The following is a 22,067-nucleotide window of genomic DNA, read 5'->3' as shown; positions in this document are numbered from 1 at the left end:
GATAGGCTGAGAGATCAGTTATTACATTTAGCATGTTAAGTCTTCAGTGCAGTGGGTAGATGTCCCTTGGGAGCTCAACCAGAGCCAAAACCCACTTCATTTATTTTTGCTGGCAAAATGACAATATAAAATGTATGCCCATTTGCTTGTGTGCCTTACCAGGTTGATATTGCTGAATTGTGAAAGAGACCCCCCCAAACCATTACCTCCTAGTACATAAAAATACGTAGAACAAAATACAATAAAAACTTTCCCTGATAGCTTTGACAATAGATGTTTGTAAAATCTAACATGTATTTGTCAGTCAAAAAAGCCATGTGGGATGAGTGGGAGGAAAGCGGTGGAAAAAGTTTAAAGCTGCTAAAATTTCTAGGATATATATATTTAGTATGCTTGTTTTTCCAGTAAACCCTGAAGACCTAACCTAACTTCTCTTGCAAACTGATGAAAATGAAGTAATTCCAACCTAAGGATCTTCTCTAAAATTTTGTACTTGTCACAGCCAGAGTCCAAATTCTAAAGTCAGAGATTTTTTTTCTTGGTTACAAGTTTAATCATTCACTTATGCAGATGAATGGATTTCAAACAAGAAAAAAAAAAAATTACTGTTTTTCTTCAGCTTGACTTTCCATTAACCTGAGATCTAATCAGAGCATATCTTTTGGAAAGATGCACAGACGATGCATGGGATTCTAATAGTGTTAATATTACTGCTAATAATTAATAATCAGAAAGTATTAAAAATATATTCCTTCATTTACAGAAGTGGTATCTTGTTTCCAGTTTGAGTATTTCTGTCTCAGGCTTTCCACCACCAGTTCTTCTTCCAAGCTTTGATTTTTTACTTTAGAGATCCTACTTTCATTGTAGTAACAGGTTGTAGAACCTTCACCCAGGGGTTAAATATTGACCCTTATGTTTTGTTTGGTTTTGGGTTTTGCTTGGGTTTTTTGGGTTTTTTTTTGTTTTTTGGTTGGGTTTTTTTTTTTTTGGGGGGGGGGTTGGGGGTTTTTTTTTGTTTGTTTTTTGAGGGGGGTTGTTTTTGGTGGTGGTTTTGGGTTTTTTGGTTTTTTGGGTTTTTTTTTTTAAGTCTGTGGTCATCCAGTCTGTCCTTCACAGCACTGAGGTAGGTGTCAGTGTGCCAAATATTTGCTAACCCTGATAGGAAGGATTTTCCTGCCAGCCTTCTGCATAGGTACATAACTGCAGCTAAGCTGTTGCTTAACCTGCTGTGGAATGCAAGAGCTGCACTATTATGGCGATTGGTTTGCCATCAGTCATTAACATTCATTAGTCAAGATAAATGTAGGTTATTTAGCCAACTTTCCATGTAATTGATCCATAGTCTTTCTTGGGTATTTTCAGAATTATCCCTAGGTGGATTTAGAATTAAGTATATCATTTATAATGGATAATTCATGACAAATTAATGTAGAGGAAATAAAAACCATTCATACATAAACTGTTGGTAAAACACTCAAGAGCTTCAGAAGTACCATTCAGGAAGCCAAAATTTAGAGCTCCTGCCAAAACTCATCTGATGTTTTGTGCTGATCAAGAGGCAGAATCCTTGCAAGCGGAGGATGTCAGCAGCCAGTTTGCACCACGAAGCAGAGGGGTGCAGGCAATGCTGCTCAGCAACTGTACGTTCCCTCAGGGTTCTTCAGTTTTGCAAAACCTTCCTTCTCCAGAGACATAGGAATGATCTATTTCAATAGCGTCACTAAGGATTTCACTGAATATTAGAACTTACATAAGCAAGCTACAAAATTCGCTGCCACATAATCTTTAACATGAACCATTAATTGAAAACAATTTTGTTTCCACAAAGCAACATTCTCTTTAAAATACACTGTTCTGATGGACGTGTTCAAAGTACTATTGTTGTTAACTGGGAGGGTTAGCTGTAGAAGTGGAACATGCCAGGTGCTCTGAAGTTTAACACAGAAGCTAAAAATAAATTAGAGATGCATAAGTTACACAGTGGATCTTTACAAAAGTAGCTGTGCTAATAAAAGCTAGAGAAGTTTCCCAAGTAGAATATCGAAGACATTAAACTGAATGAATTGGGGAAACAAATGCTTCTTTCCAGGAAATGTAATCCTTGTTTTGGGATTAATATTATCTGATAAGTGTTCTCACCTTTAATAGTTGTTTGCTTAAGCAAATAGTTATTTGCTTATGTATTGGCAATAGCTTTCCCCCCTTAAATACAAGGTAAACAGTGATTTAACTTAGAGATATTATGTAGTTTGAGTCAATGCTGTGTTTTCTATTATGCAAAAATATAGATCTTTGTAATGTTTAATAGGACATAGATGTAGAATAATAATACATATGTAAGGTTATTTTAGATAGCCATCACAGAAAGGTCAAGGAGACAGATATCTTCCCAGAATAAATTAGTAGCGAATTGGATGGTCACCTAAGGATGTCAAACTCACTGTTTAATTGCAGTGGACTCTTTCTTTGGCTTCAAGCTGTGCAAGACCATTTTCTGAATGCTCTGAGCATTTTTTTTTTTTTTTTATAGTCTTTGGATACAGGACCAAAAAAAGAACTTATTTACTTGGCTGTAACAAGGCACAAAAGTGAGCTCAGCTATTTGCAAAACTCCTGGTCCCTGGGTGTTCAAGAGCTTGTACTAACCTGAGTCAAAGCTCCAGATTTGTTTGCCTGAAACCCTGACCTTAAAGTGCTTCATATCTTCAGAATATGGAGTATTTCAAAGCACCCCTCTCTACTGCCGTAAGTGGTGGATTGCTTGAAGCCCTGCTCCAGAACTCTGTGGGACATGGGTAAACCTGAGCTTTGGTTTTGTAGGGAAGAATAAGCTGAACATCACCATTTCACCCCACACTGCACTTCAAGGAAGAGCACAAGAAAAGGTGTGCAGTTTCTTGACACCCAGGAATAGGACAAAGTCCCTGGATAGAAAAATTAAAAGCAATACCATGGACAACTATTTGGGGTAAAATAACTGGCTTGATTCAGAATCAAGAGGTCATATGATAGCGATGAATTTGGCCTACCGTTCCAGAAATAAAAGATTCTACAATAATTCTTCACTATTTTTAAAGATCTTAAAGTCATGCTCAGAATAACTAAAACTGATCCTACAGGTTCATCTTCATTCTGCTGAAAACTACAAACTGTATTTAGTGGAAGTCCCCGAAATAGTTTCTTTCATGTCATGCATGATGGAAAACTTCACTGTTTGTTTCTTCTGAATGTGCTTTCTTATTTTTACATGAGTAAAACCTGTAAATTTTAGACTCTTTCTAGAAAATTAGACTGGTGTTCCAAAGGAAACTACCACTTTCCTGTGCAGATGTACCCTGACAGGTAGTCCGCACTGCCCTTGTCTCCTGGTTTTATATTTTCCTTCCATTTCAGACTTTGCCAAATATTTCAAAGGTCCAGGGTGTGATGTCTTGCTGCGGTCTCATTGTATAACACTACTGCACTTCACACAGTGCTCTGATTTTAAATTTTGGCCAACTGCTAGAGACACAAAAAGAAGCCAGATTCACCATATCCTAAGTGGCCTGCAGCTGGGTGCCAGGGAGTCGTTACAGCACATCTATCTAACCAAGGATGGACAGATTAATTTGCAAATGAGTGACCCAAATTCAGACTGCATGGCTTGAGGGTTTGAAAAAGTTTGCAGGATAATTTATTAGTGTCATTGTCTGCAGATTTCCAGGTGTCCTGGAACAAGAAGAAGATACCAAATATAAGGGCAAAATGGTTTTGAGACATTTTTCTACTAGGAGGCATGAAACCTGAAAAATTAAAGGTGATAAACCAAGCAGAAGTGACTTAAAATAATGAATGACTTTGGATCAAGGCCAGAGGCAGGGAAAAATATCACTACAGTCCTTCTCTTGCTTATATTAAGGTAGAGTAATTCTCTAATCACTATGGCATGTAAGGAAATTACAGCAGTTTTCCCACAGGACGAGGGATACCTTCCTGAATGCCCAGCCAGTATCCCAGGGAAGACACCTCTTTCCCAGTCACACACACCATGTGGATAACGCATTGTCTCACAGGCTGCCATTCTCAGCAGGGTTTGGTTTGATAATGCTGGTGGCTAATCATGTTGTCACCGCTGTCCTTCACTCATCTAATGAAAGTGCCCTCCACTGCTACCCACCCAGGGGATGCCACCCCAGCTGAGACACTGGTAATCTCTTCTCTGGGTCGCTAATGCTTGCAATATTTAATCTCTGTGCACAAAGCGGCATTACGATGGATTTCACAGGTAATTTGCAATGTTAGATGGAAAAATTTCATTTAGTCTTACATTTAAAACACAGCCTATGGAACTGACATCCAAGCAAGTAGCCTCTGGAGTTCATTGCAGAGTCACGGCAAATCAATCTTCTTCATTCACAGGTAACAAATTTCCTGACTGGCTAAGTTGTTAAAGAATTAGCTGACATTAATGTGGACCCTACAGAAATGCAGTAGGTCCTTAGTGATTGCTTACACCGTGGGGGAAATGAAAATGCTTCCAGTTATTTGTTGTATAGCATGTGTGCTCAAGTGCAAGTTGACTTTGCTTTTTCTCCTGAGAAGGAGCATCTCTTTTGCAGTCCCAGGCTCAAGGTTTATAGTACACAGCCTATAGCTCTTCCATATTCCATGGCTCCTCTTCATTAAAATAGAAGTGAGAGGCTATTGCAGAAATGAGTTACTGCATATGGCCATAAAGTGTCCATGACAAATTACTTGGCAAGTGAAGTACGGTCAATGAAATTTAGAAAGGGTACCAGACCTCCTTCCACATTACAGTCTCACAAGTCCCAAGAATTAAATGAACAAAAGAGTCGAGGAAAACCATTTCTACTATATTCCTAGCTGTGTCCAGAATAAATTGCCTATGCCTTGTCAGGTGAGTGGTATTAATCTCCATCTGCTTCAGGAAGAGGCTGTTGGAACGTGCCCTTGCACAAGGGCTAAAAGAGCCCTTCACTGAGAAAGCTTCTAGGGTTCACCCCAGCCATTCCCCAGCTCAAGCTTTCAAAAACATAAACCTTTGCCTTGAAAGATTGACTGAATCTCCCTTTCCTTAACAACGAAGATAAGGCAGATGAAATGAAGGCATCCACTGCCTGCACAAAAGCAAAACGCTCAGCTCAGAGCATCTCCGTCAGCTGCTGACTTGATTACTCTAGCTCAATTCTCTGTTGTGATCCCATTTCACTAAAATAAGAAGTGACCCTGAAGCCAGCACACTCAGGTAACAGTGGGGTCCCAGCAGCCCTCTAATAATGAAAAGCCCTCAGTTGTCCAATAAAATAAGGGGGATGAAAACAAACCACAGTCCGTGAATAAAACAAGCCACAGACAAACCAAGGAGTAACCCCGTGTTTCATGTTCAAATTTTTATCAGGATTTTCACCTAGCACAAAACCTAAGGAAGGAAAAACTGTAATATGTATAATCAATAATTAACCTACTTTTAGTACTTGTAAGAAAGGTTTATTCAATACCTAGCACTTAATAAAAATGTGAATGATTCTAACTAGAACTAGGCATTAATACTTAATGACTTGCAATATTCCAGACCTATTGCCTATATAAATACAGTGCTCACACAAGCTTCACAGCTTTCCAAAGCTGCAGTGTGATTTTGATTGTTGTGGTGGTGTTCAAGTGTCTTTAAGCTTACTCTTCACATTATTTTGCCTTTTTGAGCAGTTACTAGCTTGGCTACCAATAAAGATGCACTGAAATGCATCCTGGGGAAGTTCTGGAACTTCAACCAACTTCTCCCATACTGGAGGCAAAGCTTAATCCTGGACAGTAGCTACAGACTTGAAAAGAGGGTGAATTTTTTTTCAGAATTAATAACTATCAGAACCAGCTGGATCAAATCCATTCTGAAGCTTCAGGAAAGGGGTATCAGAACTATGTATTCTTAGAAACTATGGTGATGTAGCTAGTATTATATTCAATGTGTGGGAAGGGATATGCATGAGACAACACAGTGAATGGGGCTCCAGCAAGAAGCTCCTGACATCAAAGTGGTACCTCTGGAAGGACGGGGAGTCAGAGCTGTGCACTTCCAGGCTTTTCCTTTTGAATAACAGGGTGTTATTACACTCATTGCACGTAAATCCAGGGGCTCATCTTTAAGTTAGTATGGACGCAAATATTGTTGTTTGAAATATTGCATCCAGGCATATTTCCTTAGGAGCACACCATGCGAAGGAGGAAGGCATTTTCACTGGACTCATTTAACCATAAAGGAACAGAAGAAGAAAAAAAATTTCATCTATCCCTCCAGGACACCACTTCTGTGGGGACGAACAGCCATAAACATTAGAAATATTTTTGTTTACTGCTTAAATCTGACAATTTTGCTGCTGATACGTGTGACTGTGAAAAAGAATTGTTGTCTAAAACCACAAACCCTCTCATGATCAATTTGGGTTTTCATTTCATTGAACAAAACCTGCAAGTCAATAACTTGCAATATGAAGTGTCTACCGAGGGTTCTGACATCTGGTTATGGTGACCCTAGCAAGATGCTTTTTCTTTGGTAGTTAGCTACTGCAGATGAAAAGTTGAGGCTCAGATATTAGAGCCATGGGAGACCTCAGAGCACCAAGACGGTAACTTGTTTCTGTAGCATCGACGACCTCCATTGTAACAAGCGCTGAACAAAGGATGAAGGGGAAAACAGCTCCTGCCTAGAGGAGTTTAATGCCAGAAGAGCTAAAGGGAAGATGAAAGTTACTTGCATCCCTCGAGCCCTTTCATGCCCTTCACTGGGTGTTATCAGGAATAAATAAAAAAACCAAACACCAAAAACCAAACACCTTTACAGGAGATTAGAAGTGATTCAACCCCTGTGTACCCCAGACAACTATCTGCATCTACTGTGTAGCAGGAAAGAGCAAAAGATTGTATCAGAGCTCAAGGATCAGTGTGAATAATCGGTATTAAGATTTATTGAAATTGGAGCAGTTTGACTGACCCACTTTTAGACAGGGAACTTTCATGTTAAAAACTATTTTTAGTTTATGATTACTTGTTTAAGAGCATCTGGGTGCCTGCCAGCTCACCTTACCACAGACAAATTTATAGAAAATTAATGTGCAGTATAATCCTGGTATTCCTCCACTATATTTGACCTCCATTGTTTTCTGCAGTGATCAAAGGAAGTTTTATTTCTTAATGACCAGTAACGACATTAGTTTTGGTATAAACTTTTCCTTATGAGGTCTGTAGACAGATATCTGTATTTGTCCTAAACAGAGACATGGATTCACGTGCAGCTGGAGATTTAAAACCTCCTCTAGAGCAGTCTAAGTACAGAACGGTCCGATGACTATAAAGAAAGCTCAGAGTCACTAAGCCTCATTTGAGGGCCCAACATTGGGTTGAACCTGGCTCAGATCCCACTTACATGAGTCAGTTCCAGCTTCTCTGAATAAAATCTGAACTTCTCAGCTGTGTACCCTGTACTGCTGAAAGCAAAAAAGAAACCATCATTTCACTGAAATAAGAAGAGCCTGTGCTTTGCAGGAGAATCTGTTTCTTTAAAAAACACCTTTGGAATCACTGTCTAATAATAAAAGGGAGCAATCAGCACACGAAAGATACTCAGAGCCCCCTTACAAAAACCTCACACCTAAAAACTCAGCTTCTAGATGTTTTTTTCCTGTGCGGTACCATTAGCTCACAAAAGTTACTGGGAACACTAATGTAAGCTTTTCGAAATGACCCAAAGCAAAACCATGCAATTTAGCCTGAAGACAGACACGGTGTGTTTTATGGAAGCACATCACTTGAACCATAACAGTTGTGATGCTACAGGAGAGCAGGGCTAGAAGAGGAAAGTACCTGTGAATCTTCCTCTACTTACCTGAACATTGTATGATTAGTTTCCCCCTTTGAACCCAACCTTTATTCCTGTAACTCGCCAAGAAGAGTAAATTGTACCTCTCGCCCTCCCTTGAAACTAAGTGAAAATTCAGCATGATGAGGAAGAGACAGAAAAGCTTTCTTCGAATTCAGCTGACAACAAGATGTATTTTTGACCCAGTCTCTCTTAGCAAAGCTATTCAAATTCAGGTCACGGGATGGTTTTAGACTGTATTGTGCCTGTTAGTTCTGGTGTTTAAACAAATTCTTCACAATCTTGATGTACCTAAGTGAATGTCAGCAATGCTACCAGCAAAGACTGAGCAGAGGAAGGGTAGGCTTACAGTCTTTAATGTACGATTTGCTTCACTAGGTGCTGAGGACGTTACACATCACCTATACTTCTAATACTAATCACAGCAGTGACTCTAGCTATTTAGAGGATTACCACAACAAAACGAGACAGTATTTCTATGATTTAACTTGTAGCAGCTTTTTTTCATAGCTGCATTTACTGTGTTATAAACACTTCTTACTGTATCTCCATTATCGTTGCCACTAAACTCAATAATCGTGTCACGACTGTAATTTTACAGGAAAGTAGTAGTACAAGTAGCGCAACTTTTCCTCTTATTTTTAGCAAAGACAACAAAATGGCAGAATATGTATTTGCTTGCCTAACGGTTCCGTATAGCTCCTTAGAAACTACTATAAGCATTAAGAAGATACATGTTCAAAAAACTAGTTGACTTCTTCAGAACAGTCACTCCATAAGAGTAAAGATGGAAGAGATTAATAGCAGTGATTGATTATAAGCCAGTACACGTCAAGTTAGAAGCTAGTCTTCATTTAATAGCAGATAGGAATACATTTAACACCACAAACCCTGGTGCTTCTCCATTTATTAAGAGTTAGGAAAAAAATATGAAGCTGAAAAAGTTCACTAGGTTATCAATTCCAAGTCTCCCTTGCTGTAGAAACCTTCCACAAACTAAGGGCCATCAAGAAACAAGGTCCCTTCTTCTGTCCTCCCTTCACCCATGATATCAAAGTGTTCTACAATTTGACTGTGTTAAACTGCACAGTGTTTAAACTTCACAAGTTCCAAGCTGAAACAAACTCACAACTAATTTATTTCCATTTACCTTGGGAAATGCAAAAGGGAATAAAGGCTGGCTTCATCTCTTCATGTAAAATATATAAATCCACTTACCGGCCACGAGTTCCTGTAGCACCTCTTCTTGCACCACAGACCAGCTCTATCCTTTCCCTGAACTTCCCAGCTCTTATTTAAAATGTTATTGCAGGAGCCTGGGTTTGTCTGTGCTAGTGCTTGTTCTCTGTTAGCCCGAATTGGATATTCAGATCAGCTGTGTTCATCTCTTTTTGGGGTTAATGGCACAGGAGTTTTCTTTTAGTAGTAAAAAAGAGGGTACTCTAGCCGATGCTGAAAATAAGCTGGTCAAAAATTAAAATGAAATTATTTCCCATCAGAACAATTCACAGAAACAGAAGAGTTGCACTGACATTTTGGGGGAGGTTTCTCAGCCCAGGACAGAATTAGGAAAGGAACAAATTAGGAAGGAACAAAACACCCACTTGAGAATAACCCTGTTACTATGGGCATTTGCTTGACATGAGTGGGTTGGAAGCCTCGAAATAGCAAGGGTGGAAATCATTCTGTCCAGATGCTGGCAGAAGGCTTTATACACTGAGCTGTATGGAGAGATGCTAAGCCTTTTTCCATTAAAATATGGCCAGAATTTTGAGTTTTCTTAACATATGGCATTAAAACTAATTTCTAACCTATCACATGCTTGTGAAATAGAATTTCTGTCTTCCAAACAAGCCTCGGAAACATGATTTCTAGCCCTTTGTTTCATTAAACGATTTCTTTGAAAAGACAGGCTCCAGTCTTTTTCACACTCACTGATACAGAGGTTGTTTTAAGTTGCTTTATCTGTGTTAGACAATGCTGCAGATACGAATTCCAGCACATTCACTCCATAGACAAGCTTACGCCTCTTAGATTAGAGTGACATTGTGACATTGCCATAATGTTCTTTACCTTTTCCTTTTTTATAGTGTTATATTGGTCTCAGTAAGAGCTCGCATCTGAATCTTTTATTGTGGCTTCAGTCTTTTGGACTGGAAATGAAGATGAAATGCAGTTTTGTATACACAAATGCTCTGTAATGCTGATAAGAAATGATGTGCACAGAATACAGACTAATATAATAGTATTGCATATTCAGCCTGTCTGGGAAAGGAGATAGTTATTCAACAGTCTGTTGAGAAACAATAAATGATTTGTAAACATCACCCTCAATAAAGTGGGGACTCCTTTTTCCTAATGACCCTCATACAAGGAGGTGAATATAAAGCTCAAGGAGATTTTTGACAATGATATCGCTCCCGGGAGCCCTCAGAGTCACCTACTCTGCGCATCCAGCAAGGGGCACTGAGCAAGGCTCTTGGATCTAATAAATCAAACATTCCCTTGTTTAGATTTCTTCCAGCAATTATGTAATGGGCATATATCTTAGTTAGCATCTCTTTACTCTTAATCCTCTGACCGGTGTCAGAAAGTCGCTTTGAGAGAGTGATGCTGACTTGAATAGTGGAAAAAAATCAGCCTTAGCTATGGTTCTCACATAAATGGTTCCCATAAGGGCAGATTAGTGTCGTCTTTATTTCACAGATTGTTTCCATCCCGCTGCAGTGACCACCTGTCAAAAAGCTGGAGGGTAGAAATAAGCTTCTAACAGCAGTAACGTCATAATGCTGGAAATATGGAACAAGGGGAATCAGAACAAACTATTTTACAAAGCTTTTTAATTTCACTGAATAATGCGAACAATGTAGTTTCATTAGCCAGGGGTCTGAAGAAGAACAGCTTTATTAGCTGAGCTCTGTCTCTTCTTGAAGTAGCCACATCTGGATTCATGCTGTCTTAAATGGCTGATAAACCAATACCTGTGCCAGGCTGAAGATGTTTGAGGGCAGGTTAGGTTAAGAAGTTTTTTGTATCTCCGACGGATCTTAAAAGTGAAATATTAACCTGCTGTGAGTGCAGCTGTGTTGGTAGGCTGCCTTCTGAAGGCATCATGGAGGAAAGGAGAATGTTTCTGAAGCATTGTCTCCAAACCACACTCACCAGTCACTCACAGCGTCTCACAGCTCAGATGTGTGTTTGCTCAACCTGTAATGTCACAAACGTGAAGAACAGAACTCTGCTTCTGCTCCAGCTGTGGATCAGGAGAAGAATTGCCTTGAACTTGAGAGCGAAAGTGCATTTGGACACTTCTCTTATTACCCTTTCTCACTGCAATACTGAGAAATGTGCCCTGTGGCTTAAGAACATGAGGTTTTGTGAGTCAGGCTATGGCAACCTGATCCCTCCTGTCGGAGCCTGGTTTGATTCTGTTGGATAATTCTGTAATGATATCTAGTCCCTTAAGAGTTGCTTTCAGTGTTGTGGGTAAATGTGGTTTACATTATGTAAGCACATTAATTATAATTGGAAGCTTATAGATATTGATGCTTCTGTTAACTGAAAAAAAAACCCAAAGCTCCCTCTCTGGGATAAGTGTCTATGTAAGGGATTAAGCTTGGAGGGGTTATTATACTTCTATATTTAATTCTTAATATTCTAAGCTTTTTTTTTTTTTTTTTCAGTGGCTTCCTGTTATTAATTTTTGTTTAGCCCCAGTATGACTGCTGCTGCCACTCAGACATCTCAATTTCTCCATTTGTTATTCACATGAAGTGCAGGTATTCCAGATTGTTCCATTCCTGAGATTTTCCAATGTGCAGCTCTAAATAGTGTTTCCTCGTACAGACTTGCTTAGGGCAGCCGCAGCAGGGGCCGGTGAGGAAGAAAGACTTTGTTTTCCTACTTACAGAGCAGGTCTGGAAGAGGTTTCATGCAGCTTGGTCAGATGTTTCCATTCTGCATGCTGGGTGCCTGGAGAACGTCCCTGCATTGCTGACCCCAGGAGGGGCAGGGAAGCGCAGGGCGCATTCCAGTTGCAGCGCTTGTGAGCGGTCTCTCTGGCATCGATCTACATGTGCAGATCCCTCAGTGTCGGTTTATTTATTTCACTGACATTAAAGAGTGAAAGCTAGCCCAAACAGCTGAGCCCAAAGTAACTGCTGGCTGCTTTCCCCGAGCGTGGAAATAACAGAGTTGCAAATGTTAGGTCAAACCATTCCGGTCTGTGAATTAAATCAGTGCCCCAAAGGTGTGTCTGTTGTGCATATCAAGCTGACTAAAGCTGTGACTTCAGAAAAAAAAAGCAGTTTTCAAACAGGAACAAGAGAATATACAGCAAAACAACAGAGAAGTCCACTTTAAAATCCTCAAATTAATGTAGAGAGGGTGGAAGGGAGAGAGGAGGCAGGCTGACACCATCCAGGGGGAGGTATGTGTAGATGTCTGCAAACACTTCTCTTCCCCTTCCCTTCATCGGTGGAGAAGCTGCTCTGGAGATGAAAAGAGCAAGAAGGGACCTGAAGGACCTCAGAGGACATGGGGGGCGTAATTAAAAAAGGACAGTTAGACCTGTGAACAAGCGGACTAATAAAAGCAAACCATATATATAAATGTCAGAATAAAAACCAGAGCCTCCTTGTGCCCAGCCCTGCATACTCCTGGAAATAAACTTGTTTCAGACCATGTGAACTGAGTTTTCATATCAAGCGTTAAATTCCAGTAGGACAACAAAATCACGGATGACAGCTGTAAAGCTGCCAGTGAAATTAAGAGCTTTTTTGGTGAACCAACAGAGAATCTCAGCCCAAAGGTTTAAGGTTTACGGAGCCGGCTGAATTGCGTTTCATGCTTGACATTCTGCAATACTCATTAACTGGTCGAATGCATCGCTGTGTTGTTTTTATCAAGTCAAAGCACTGCATAAAGATTTTCTATTTCATGCCCTGTTCATACCTTGCTGCAAGGATTGCATAATGTGGGCTATCCCCAAACGCCTCTTGGTTTTCCCTCTGGAAAGTTTTGTCGGAGCTGGCAGCAAAATAATAACAGGCAGATCTGTAATTTCACCATACCTCTTCTACAGCTCAGATGGTTTTAGTACAGTTATCTGGGATCACACAAATCCAAAACTGGCCTGAACAGTCTGAATGTGGAGTTCTTGGCTCTCTGCAAGTCTAAAAAACCCTGTAGCACTCGCCCAATGCGCCAACCACCTGTAAAAGGAATCCCGGCTCAATTCAGTGCATCAGGATCTATCCACCCAGTCTTGTCATTCTAACTTCACACATGTTGAGCAAGTTTTTACTTAATGGAAAAATTACAATTTTTTTTTTCTCTATTCCAGGCTTGTTCCTGAGCAGGGAATGATTTGTGCACCGGTAGAACAGTTCTATATATAAAAAACCTGCACGAAACTGGGTGCATCCTACCGAAAACTTGTAATTTAGTTTTAGCCTCCTAGGAGAGCAATGTGAAAATTCTGGTAACCAGACGAGTATGGAGTGTACTCTTAAGATAGCAGATGAGATTCGATACCTTGTAAAGATGGCAAAGAGCAATATGGAAAGTATGCCTACAGGTTATGCTTGTGGGTGTTAATCTTAACTGTTCGACAATATGGTCGTGCTTAGCAATTTTAAAATACACTTTAAAGTGTGGGACTAAAACTCTAGTAGGTGCTTTAGTTTTGTATTTAAGAGTCAATTACATTAACTAATTTGGAACTATTTTCCTATTGATTTTTACATTGTGCCTAATGTACTAGCTATACTGTTGTTAATGTATAGAATTCTGTTCTTTTTGGACTTAAGGCATATTAATACAGCCTTAAATTTTATTTTACAGCCCTAATAAAATAATTTTATTATTTTAAACATAAATTTCTATTTATAAATAAATATAAAATAAAAACAAATTTTCTTTTACAGCCCATTACCTAAAGATTACCAATCCTACTGAATGCATAGTTACAAATAATTATTGATCAATATGATATTCTGCTTTCTCTGCATAAAACTGAATTTAGTAGGTTTTTAATTTTGATTTCTATGCTTAATTTTATTTCATTTATACCGTTCTGAATTTTTCTAAGTGTTCTTAATAAAGGGAGCTGCCTGTGTGTATGATTGCCTTTCTATGAGAATTGAGAAAAAAAATAGAGAAAACCACTGGAACATCTGGAGAGGATGCTTAGACTCTGTGATCAATGGGAATTCTGGGGAAAACAAAAAAATAAAATAACAAGTATTCAGCATTTTCTCTTGCAAGAAATAAATTCTCCATTAGACAGATGTTCATGCAGCTTTTAAACCTCTCAGTTATAGACAGACCCTGAAGGTTTTCCTGCCCTGTTGAAATGGTAACTGTGAATCTCTAGGCTGTGCTTCCCAGACAAATGTTTAGCCACACGAGCTCTGAAACTTTCCTGTGTTTACAGCAGGTCCACAACAGGATGACTTCTGCAATATAGCACCCACCTCCGGAAAGGAACGACAGGCTCTCCTTTCCACATTTAAGTTGATGAGAATTTACTGGAAGCAAGATCCAGCCTACAGTGACTAAAGACCAAACCCTCAAATTCTGCTTAGATGAGTATTATTGTGAAGTAACTCCACGCAATACAGCAGTGTTTACAACAGTGTAACGAAGAGCAGAATTTCTGTTTTCTTTCTGTGAATTAATATAAACGTTGTGTAACTTCAGTACAGGGACCCGTATTGTATTTGTCCCAGCTGGCACAGCACTGCTGAGCACATAACACAGAAATTTTATAATCACTGTTACCTAGTGCTTGTGGCAATTCTGAACACATTCGGAACATCAAAAGCAACAGGAACCTGTGTCTGACCTTTTTGCTCCTATCATCCTGATGCTGCTGTCTTCAAGACTTTTCCCCTTTGTTAGGTCAGAGCAACCCAACAGTTTTCTGTCTTGGGAGAGATATATGTTATCACAAGAAAGCAAAATTGCAGACAAATTAGCTGCAATATTTTGCTAATTATCCTCCTAAAAATGTAAGAGTGTGAGCAAAAACTGTGTGAAGCTTTTATTCCACCTTCTGGATGTGATGTGCTTAGTGATCCAGATCAGTTCCACTGAAGTCAATGGAATTTTAGTACCATAAAGTAAAAATAAGGTGCTTTTTTTTTTTTCCTTCTCTCAATCCATAGCACAGTATTTTTTTGCCATGGAAAGAAAGAAGGAAAATTAGGTTCTCTTTTCACATTAAACAGAAAGAATAGAGGCCCAAATGAGACTAAATTGCACACAACAAAATGAGAATGAATCAGCATAAACGCTCCAGCTCTATTCCTAACACATTGCCTGAGATCTGCATTCACTACAGGAACATTTTGCTGACTGGTTCACAATTTCATGCTTTTCTTGGTTTCAGGATATTTCTGCTGTGTTTGATTAGATTTCGTTACCCTTCCCTAGTCTAACTACACTTGTTATTAAATACGGCACTAGTATCATTTGAGATACGGAACCTGACCGACGCAAGGGACCTGTTGAAGTTGAGCTGGTTAAGTATTTCAAAATTTCAACCTTGCAGATTTACACCGCACATTTTCCTGGATGAAAGTTGGGTAGCATCGTTTGATTAAAGGAGGAAGGCTGTTCCATTTTAGTGGTATCATTAATGACTTTTGGAACTGCTGTTTTTTTTCAATAACGCAGTCACATTAGGGCTTGCTTTTTGTAATACTCCACGTAGTTAATGAAACTAAACTCGGTAACTTTTATTCTTCTCAAAAAAATGATAACACACAGATGTACAAACCCACATTAATGTGTTGTTTTATTGGTGCATTACAACATTACATTTCCTTCACACCGAGAAAGCATGAGATTAAAATACATTGATCCACAAAAATGCCTTCCCTACACTGACTTTGCACTGGTAATTACAGCGCCTACAGATCCCTCCACAAGTTTCATTTCATTAAGTCTTTCATAATTTTAATTACATTTTAATCAAAGCGTTTACATTGTCTATTTTATGACTTTCGGTTTAGTTATTCCCATTAAAATATATTATTCTTTACTGCTTTGCAAAGTTCACCAATCGCTCTTGCAATGTAAGTATTTCTGCTGCATTACACTTCGTATTCCAATCTTTTAACAGCCACTGCTCATTTGAGGACTGTATAAGCTTTCCCCATCCCAAAGAAGATAGCTTGTTTGTATCAAAAGCCATTAAAATACTGGGAATGTGTACAGCACAGTTAGGAGGCCCCACTCATTTTTGAGAATAAGCCAGGTCTATATAAAAACATGCAAAATGCTCTATGCATCAGTATTAAACTCCTAATTTTGATTTATGATATTTTTTTTTTTAACATTTGCATATAACCTGGAAGACTAGGGTTCCTGCTGAAAGAAAAAGCTAATGGCTAAGCCCTACACAATGTAAAGACATGGTACTCTTACTCTAGGGCTTTCATTAATTCTCCCGTATGAAGTAATAGAAAATGATATCCCTGTTACGGAATTCTGTAGGATGGTTTAAAAACTTTATAGAAAGATTAAACCTCCACTTAACTGTGTGGATTTCTAGCATAAGACCTCAATTTCACTAGAGGAGTGTTCTGTCAAATTCAGTGCAAATGCAATGCCAGAAAAATTGTGCTTTGCTGATGCTATTTTTGTGAACTAGCATATATACACCAGCAAAACCACAGTTATATTTGGGTAACTGTCTCTATCCTAGGGCTCAGGATACTGTAACTGTCAGTAAAAAAATCCTACCTCAAACTGATGCAGTCAAACTGGTATCAGTTTTACAAGGAGATCAGGCCCTATTTCTGCAGAACTGTCCTGGGTTCATGCCTATTACATTCTGTTCCTTAATGTCATTTCCTATTTATAGTTATTTCCAAATATCATATAAATTTATACATAGCATCCTCTTGTACACAACTATTACATTTCTTTTTAAAGGGATTCTAATTTACTTGCTTTCTATAAAAATTCAAGTGTTGCCAATCAGGAAGTAGCTCTTCTCAAAAAAAAAAAAATCTATAAAGCTTACCGTTGAGAAAAGTAAATGACAAGCCATAAAGACACTGAGCTGATTGAATCACAAAATGCCCACAAGGCCAATACATATTCCAACAGGAACACATAAATTATAATTATGGCAGCAGTCTCCTCCAGTCTAAAGCACCGTAATAATGGTCGTTGGTCAACGCTGTCTTGATCGCTTTATCCATCTGCTCCAGCTAAAGAAATGTTCAACTGCCCAGATGTGGCCTGGAACATTTGCCTGCATTTTCACAGGATATCTAAGAAAAAAAAAGATTCTGGAATCTGACATTCTGCCATCCAAAGGTACATCATTTCACAGGAATGTGATGTATACTGCATAGTGCATATTAACAAACCAGGATCCTACCAGTAATAAATTATCTAAAGTAATACACTTAGTAATCTTCTCCATACCAACAGTGTTTTGATTCAGATGAGTTTCAATTCAGGTACCAAGCCAACCTGTGCAAACACAACGCTCAAGAACATGATGAGCTGAAAATGTCAAATGGGTCTAGTGGAAAACTGCCTCCAGCATTCCTCCGGATATGTTACAGGGCTGGAGACCACCACAAGCATTCATGGTTGTGCGCCCAAAGTCACAAATGAAAAATCTTTGCATTTCTTTAGATCACAAATGCTGCAGTGAGTCACTACACAAGAATGAACATGGCACACCAAGATTCACAGAAAAGATTGTGTTTCTTTATCCTCAGAGTTTTAGGACTTCTTTAAAAAAATTGTTTTAAAGAGTTCAGCTTGTTGAGTGTCACAGGTGTTCTTTTCTTTCACTTTGTTTTGACAGTAATTACTGCAAGAGCTCTCGAAAAACTGCTGCTGATGTAATACCAAGTTTCTAATCCATCCTATGAAAATATACGTTATTGTAAGCTGATAATTTTAACAGTGTGGAATTTATTGAATGTCAGAATAGTTCTGTGGAACTACTAATGCATGAGGCTTGGGTCTTACAAACACTTAAGCCATTCATACCTTTCATGTGCTTGATCATTAGTAGCTCAGACTGACCTTGTCAAAACTTGACAATTAATACAATGTTCTACCAGCATGTAGAGATTTTTTTAATGTTAGAAGGCAACAGGATAAACATAAGGATGATGTCCTAACATCAAATTACATAAAGAAATGGCTGGTCACAACAGATGCTGAACATCTGATGAAAAGTGCTGTGTGTACTCACCACCCATCAAAGTCAATGAGTGCTGAAGACGACCAGAACTTTCTAGGAGATACTCAGTACTTCAGAAAATCTGTTTCCAGATCTACTATATCCTCAACCACATCTTCTTAAAATTGCTTTTAACCATTCTCCACATGGGATTGTTCTTATTAATGTTCTTTCCCCTCCCACAAGTAGTCTATCTGTTTGCAGTAGTAGACTGAAAACAGATAATTCAGCAAGTCAATATGAACTGAAAATTTAGCTTTAAAAGTATGATGATGATATGGCATTAAAAATAAAATATTTCTCTTTATAAAAAGGAAAGAAACGAAAGAAAAAACACAAACAGTAAGAAACACCGTGTTAAGAGACCAGTTTGGAGGAAATGTGAGAAGGCTAAAAGTTCGTTCTGCACATTTCTCAAAGTCATACGGGACCTTCAGTTATTCCTTCTAGAGGCAGGCCAGTAGCATTATCTGCTGTAGGTCTCTCTTCTTTCTTCACAGAGTTCTGATCTAGCAGGCTGACGTAAGATTTATGACAAGCTGTATTACCCAAAGGAGGGTAGTGTTGTCTGTAGCAAATATAAGCAAAAATGAGGCCAATGATCCCTCCAACGAAAGCATCTAGATAACAAAAGCAACAAAACCAGAAGCACGTTACCAGGGAAAGGTCAGCCAGTAGTGACAGCTGTAAATAAAAGACATTTGGTTAAAGTGGAAGTGTTTAACCCAGAAAGCATGAATTTCAAATTTTCAGGAAGATTTTGGAGCTGAATACAACAGTCACACAGGACACATAAAATCAGTATTTTGTCGGGGACATCACCAACATTTTGAATACCCAAAGCGTAGATGGTGGGTTACGTGTTTCAGGAGATGAACAGGGGGAACAGAATGGCCTCCACAGGGCATTAAACATTTATGACATTCCAGCTCACCACTAATGAACATCTGTGGGTAAGTAACACATGTATCCTCTTCCAGTTTGCCATGATTTACAATGACCATTGCTGGGTTTTCTATTTATGAACAACGCGGCTGAACGATGCTGTTTACAGCGTGCAGAGCTCTTAGGCTGACAGGTACACCTCAAACTACGGCACTGTTTACAGTCTGCTCCTTGTCTCTGCCCAAGTACCTGCAGGAAAGAGGGCTGCTGAAGTGCCAGATCTACTCTTGACTGTTTTGTATTCTGGAAGGCATCTTCCAATGCAGACAGGGAGAAGGTAGGATATAAGATGGAAAATTATCTTCCTTCGGGAAGTGGGACACTGTAGCTAGAACAATTCGTTTCACTTGCAGCCCCTGAAAGGCCCCTGAGAAAGACAGCTGTCAAGAACAATTTCAGGCTGGGTAAATTCTTCTTAAAAGCACCTGAAAGGTCAAAGACTAAAGCATGCCTGTTAGCTGATTTAACACCTTTTGAACATATTTCTTTGATTCTCTTTACTATCTTGTACTCCTACCAGAAAATAAAATAAGATAAAATAAGGCCATTATATGAGATATCTGCAGCTCTAACACATGGGCAATTTTAAGTTTTCCATGGGAACCGGAGAGCACCTGAAGGGCAAGATGATTCATTCTGTTGTCAGGTTCTCCCTGACTCTTACTAATATTCACCTCTGATCTTGTGTTTCATTTTCAAGCAGAGCAAAATTTCACTGAAGATACACACTGACTGGAAGCCTCAGATTTGAACACAAACAATAATGGAAGTGAGGCAACGGGCACTGGATAGAATATGGCCTGATACCATGTTTTATTTTAACAAGACTTACTAAGCACCCTACCATCTGCGCATGCTTATGCTTCTGTATTTCACTTTGGTTACAAAGAAACCACGACACAATAAAAATGGTGAATCATTGAGTTTAATGACAAAGAAGGGTAAATCAATACAAATGATTTTTCTTTAAAATACTTAAATACAGATTAAATGCCCTAGTTTGTCAGTCTAGTATATATTAAATCAAAGGGCATGTGGTTCACTTTTCAGTGGGTAATAAATGGCTTCTAACCACTGGAGGAGCGAGATTCTGAAAGGCCTATTAACAGGAATAGTTAGGGCAAGAATACCTGAAAAACTTAATACTGAGATGGATACATTTAAGAAATGTGATTATAAGTCACAGTTGTCTGCAGAGGAAGAGGACTAGACTGAATGACCTAGGAGATCCCTTCTAATCCTATCTTCTCTTCTGACATGCAAAAGGACATAACAAATCTATCCCAGACAAAGACAACAGAGACTCAAATAAGATTTTAACATGTGATTGTGGACACACAGTACTTGCAAACAGACCGAAGCTTATCCTACCCATACTGGAAGCTGACTGATTTTTGTACTGTTCAGACTGTCTATCAAACTGTCATGGCACAAAAGGTACCAAGGGCAAGAATTTTCACTATAGTATACTATTACAGCATCAATCAACTTGTAAAAAGAGTGTTATTGTGACAAGATTCATTTTCCATAAACCTGTGTTGGTTGCAATTCTCCGATTACCCTCCTTTAGATGTGATTAACTGAATACTCTTCCAGCTACTTTTTTATTTTGCTTAACGATGAGGTCAAGCCTATGATTATTATTTTCATTTACGGAGAAACACCAGATTTCTGCCAATCCGTTGAAAGTTCCTTGGTATTTCAAGACTTGCTGAAAACTTGCCTAGATAATTTGTTTCAAAACACACACAAATACAATTCTGGGCCTGAGTTTGGGCACCACAATAATACAAATTCACTACATTAATTATGCCAAAGATTTCTAGCTTATTGATCTTGAAGGTAAATGAGCAAACACAAAGGCAGCTATTTTGACTCCTGGTTCTGAAGAAAACAATTCTGTGCTTTGTTTGAGCTCATGGTAGCCATGCTTCCTTTTTTTTTTTTTTTTCCTCCTTTGCCCATAAAGAAAAAAGAATATTCTTTCAGTCTTAGTATTTATCTCTCCTGTTTTTCATATAAAATCTCCAGTTATTTCATTAATAAATTAACATTTTCAGAATTATAAGCCTGCAAAGAGATCTAGGGACTTAAAAGTAATCCATACATTCAAGATTCATAAGGAAATATCCTAATATTCACCAATATCAACACCAGTATCTTGAATACTACATTCTCCAGCCAAACTGAAAGGATCTCATAAAGTACTCATAATATTCACGTTCTGAGCCCACTCAATGGCTTTTTAATGTAAGGATACTCCACTCCATCTTTCACCTACAGTATGCTAAGTTTTGGACATTATATTGATGGTCCTTGTTCATTGCCCACAGCATAGTTAAGACTATCACAAAGCCACCATAAATAATTTCGCACAATTAGTTGACTCTGCTGAGAATAAAAGATGACATCTGAGCTTCTGTGATGTATATTACAGAGTGAACTAGTCTCTCCCTTGAGAATGCAGTTCTTCCAGGTAAAAGTATATGTCACCTGCAGGATAATGTCTGCTAGCACTGTTCTTAGCTTGGGAAGAGCTGAGTTTTCAGTTCTGTCCCCATAAACTTCAGACAAAAATATGAACAGCTGTAATGAATACAGTCACAACCCCTTGGGTGTCGTTTTCTTCTATCATATATAAAATGCACCATAATAATCTGCCACACAGCACATGTTTCAGTACATAAATAATTCATACTCTTGGCAAGAGACTGTACACACTGTAAACATGTGTTTGAAACTTGACAGTGAACCTGCACACTCATCCATTCACACTCCTCTCACTCTCTCTCCCTCTTTAACCAAGAGTTCAAACCAGCCAAGAGTCACACGTCGAGCATGAGATTCCTAACTGCCGTCTGTCCACCTGGCGAGGCACGCACCTCGCGTTCAGCAGCTTTGTGCTGGAGGCTCTCTCCGACTCCACATGTCGGTGAGCAGAGAGTAATGAGCCCTGTAACAAGACAAGGTGTCTGCAGGAAACCAGGCGACTCCTTAAAGAACATGTCAAGACTAATGGTTGGTGAT

The 22,067-nt window shown here is 38.8% G+C and overlaps 1 protein-coding gene across 1 annotated transcript in view; it reads right to left on the bottom strand.

Moving 5' to 3' along the window:
• Nucleotides 1–15,652: 15,652 nt before the first annotated feature.
• PLPP4 (phospholipid phosphatase 4) overlaps nucleotides 15,653–22,067 on the bottom strand; it is a 45,341-nt gene continuing 38,926 nt past the window's right edge. The window contains exons 6-7 of the mRNA XM_026851422.1: nucleotides 18,527–18,715; nucleotides 15,653–17,163 (exon numbers count right to left, since the gene is read on the bottom strand). Of these exons, the coding sequence (XP_026707223.1) occupies nucleotides 17,153–17,163; nucleotides 18,527–18,715 (200 nt within the window). The 3' untranslated portion in view covers nucleotides 15,653–17,152. The remainder of the gene's footprint in view (nucleotides 17,164–18,526; nucleotides 18,716–22,067) is intronic.

This window comes from Athene cunicularia (assembly GCF_003259725.1).
Source record: "Athene cunicularia isolate RWA chromosome 6 unlocalized genomic scaffold, athCun1 chr6_part1, whole genome shotgun sequence".
NCBI lineage: Eukaryota > Metazoa > Chordata > Aves > Strigiformes > Strigidae > Athene > Athene cunicularia.
The sequence above is the reverse complement of the archived record's forward strand: the minus strand, read 5'-3'. Positions and strand labels throughout refer to the sequence as shown.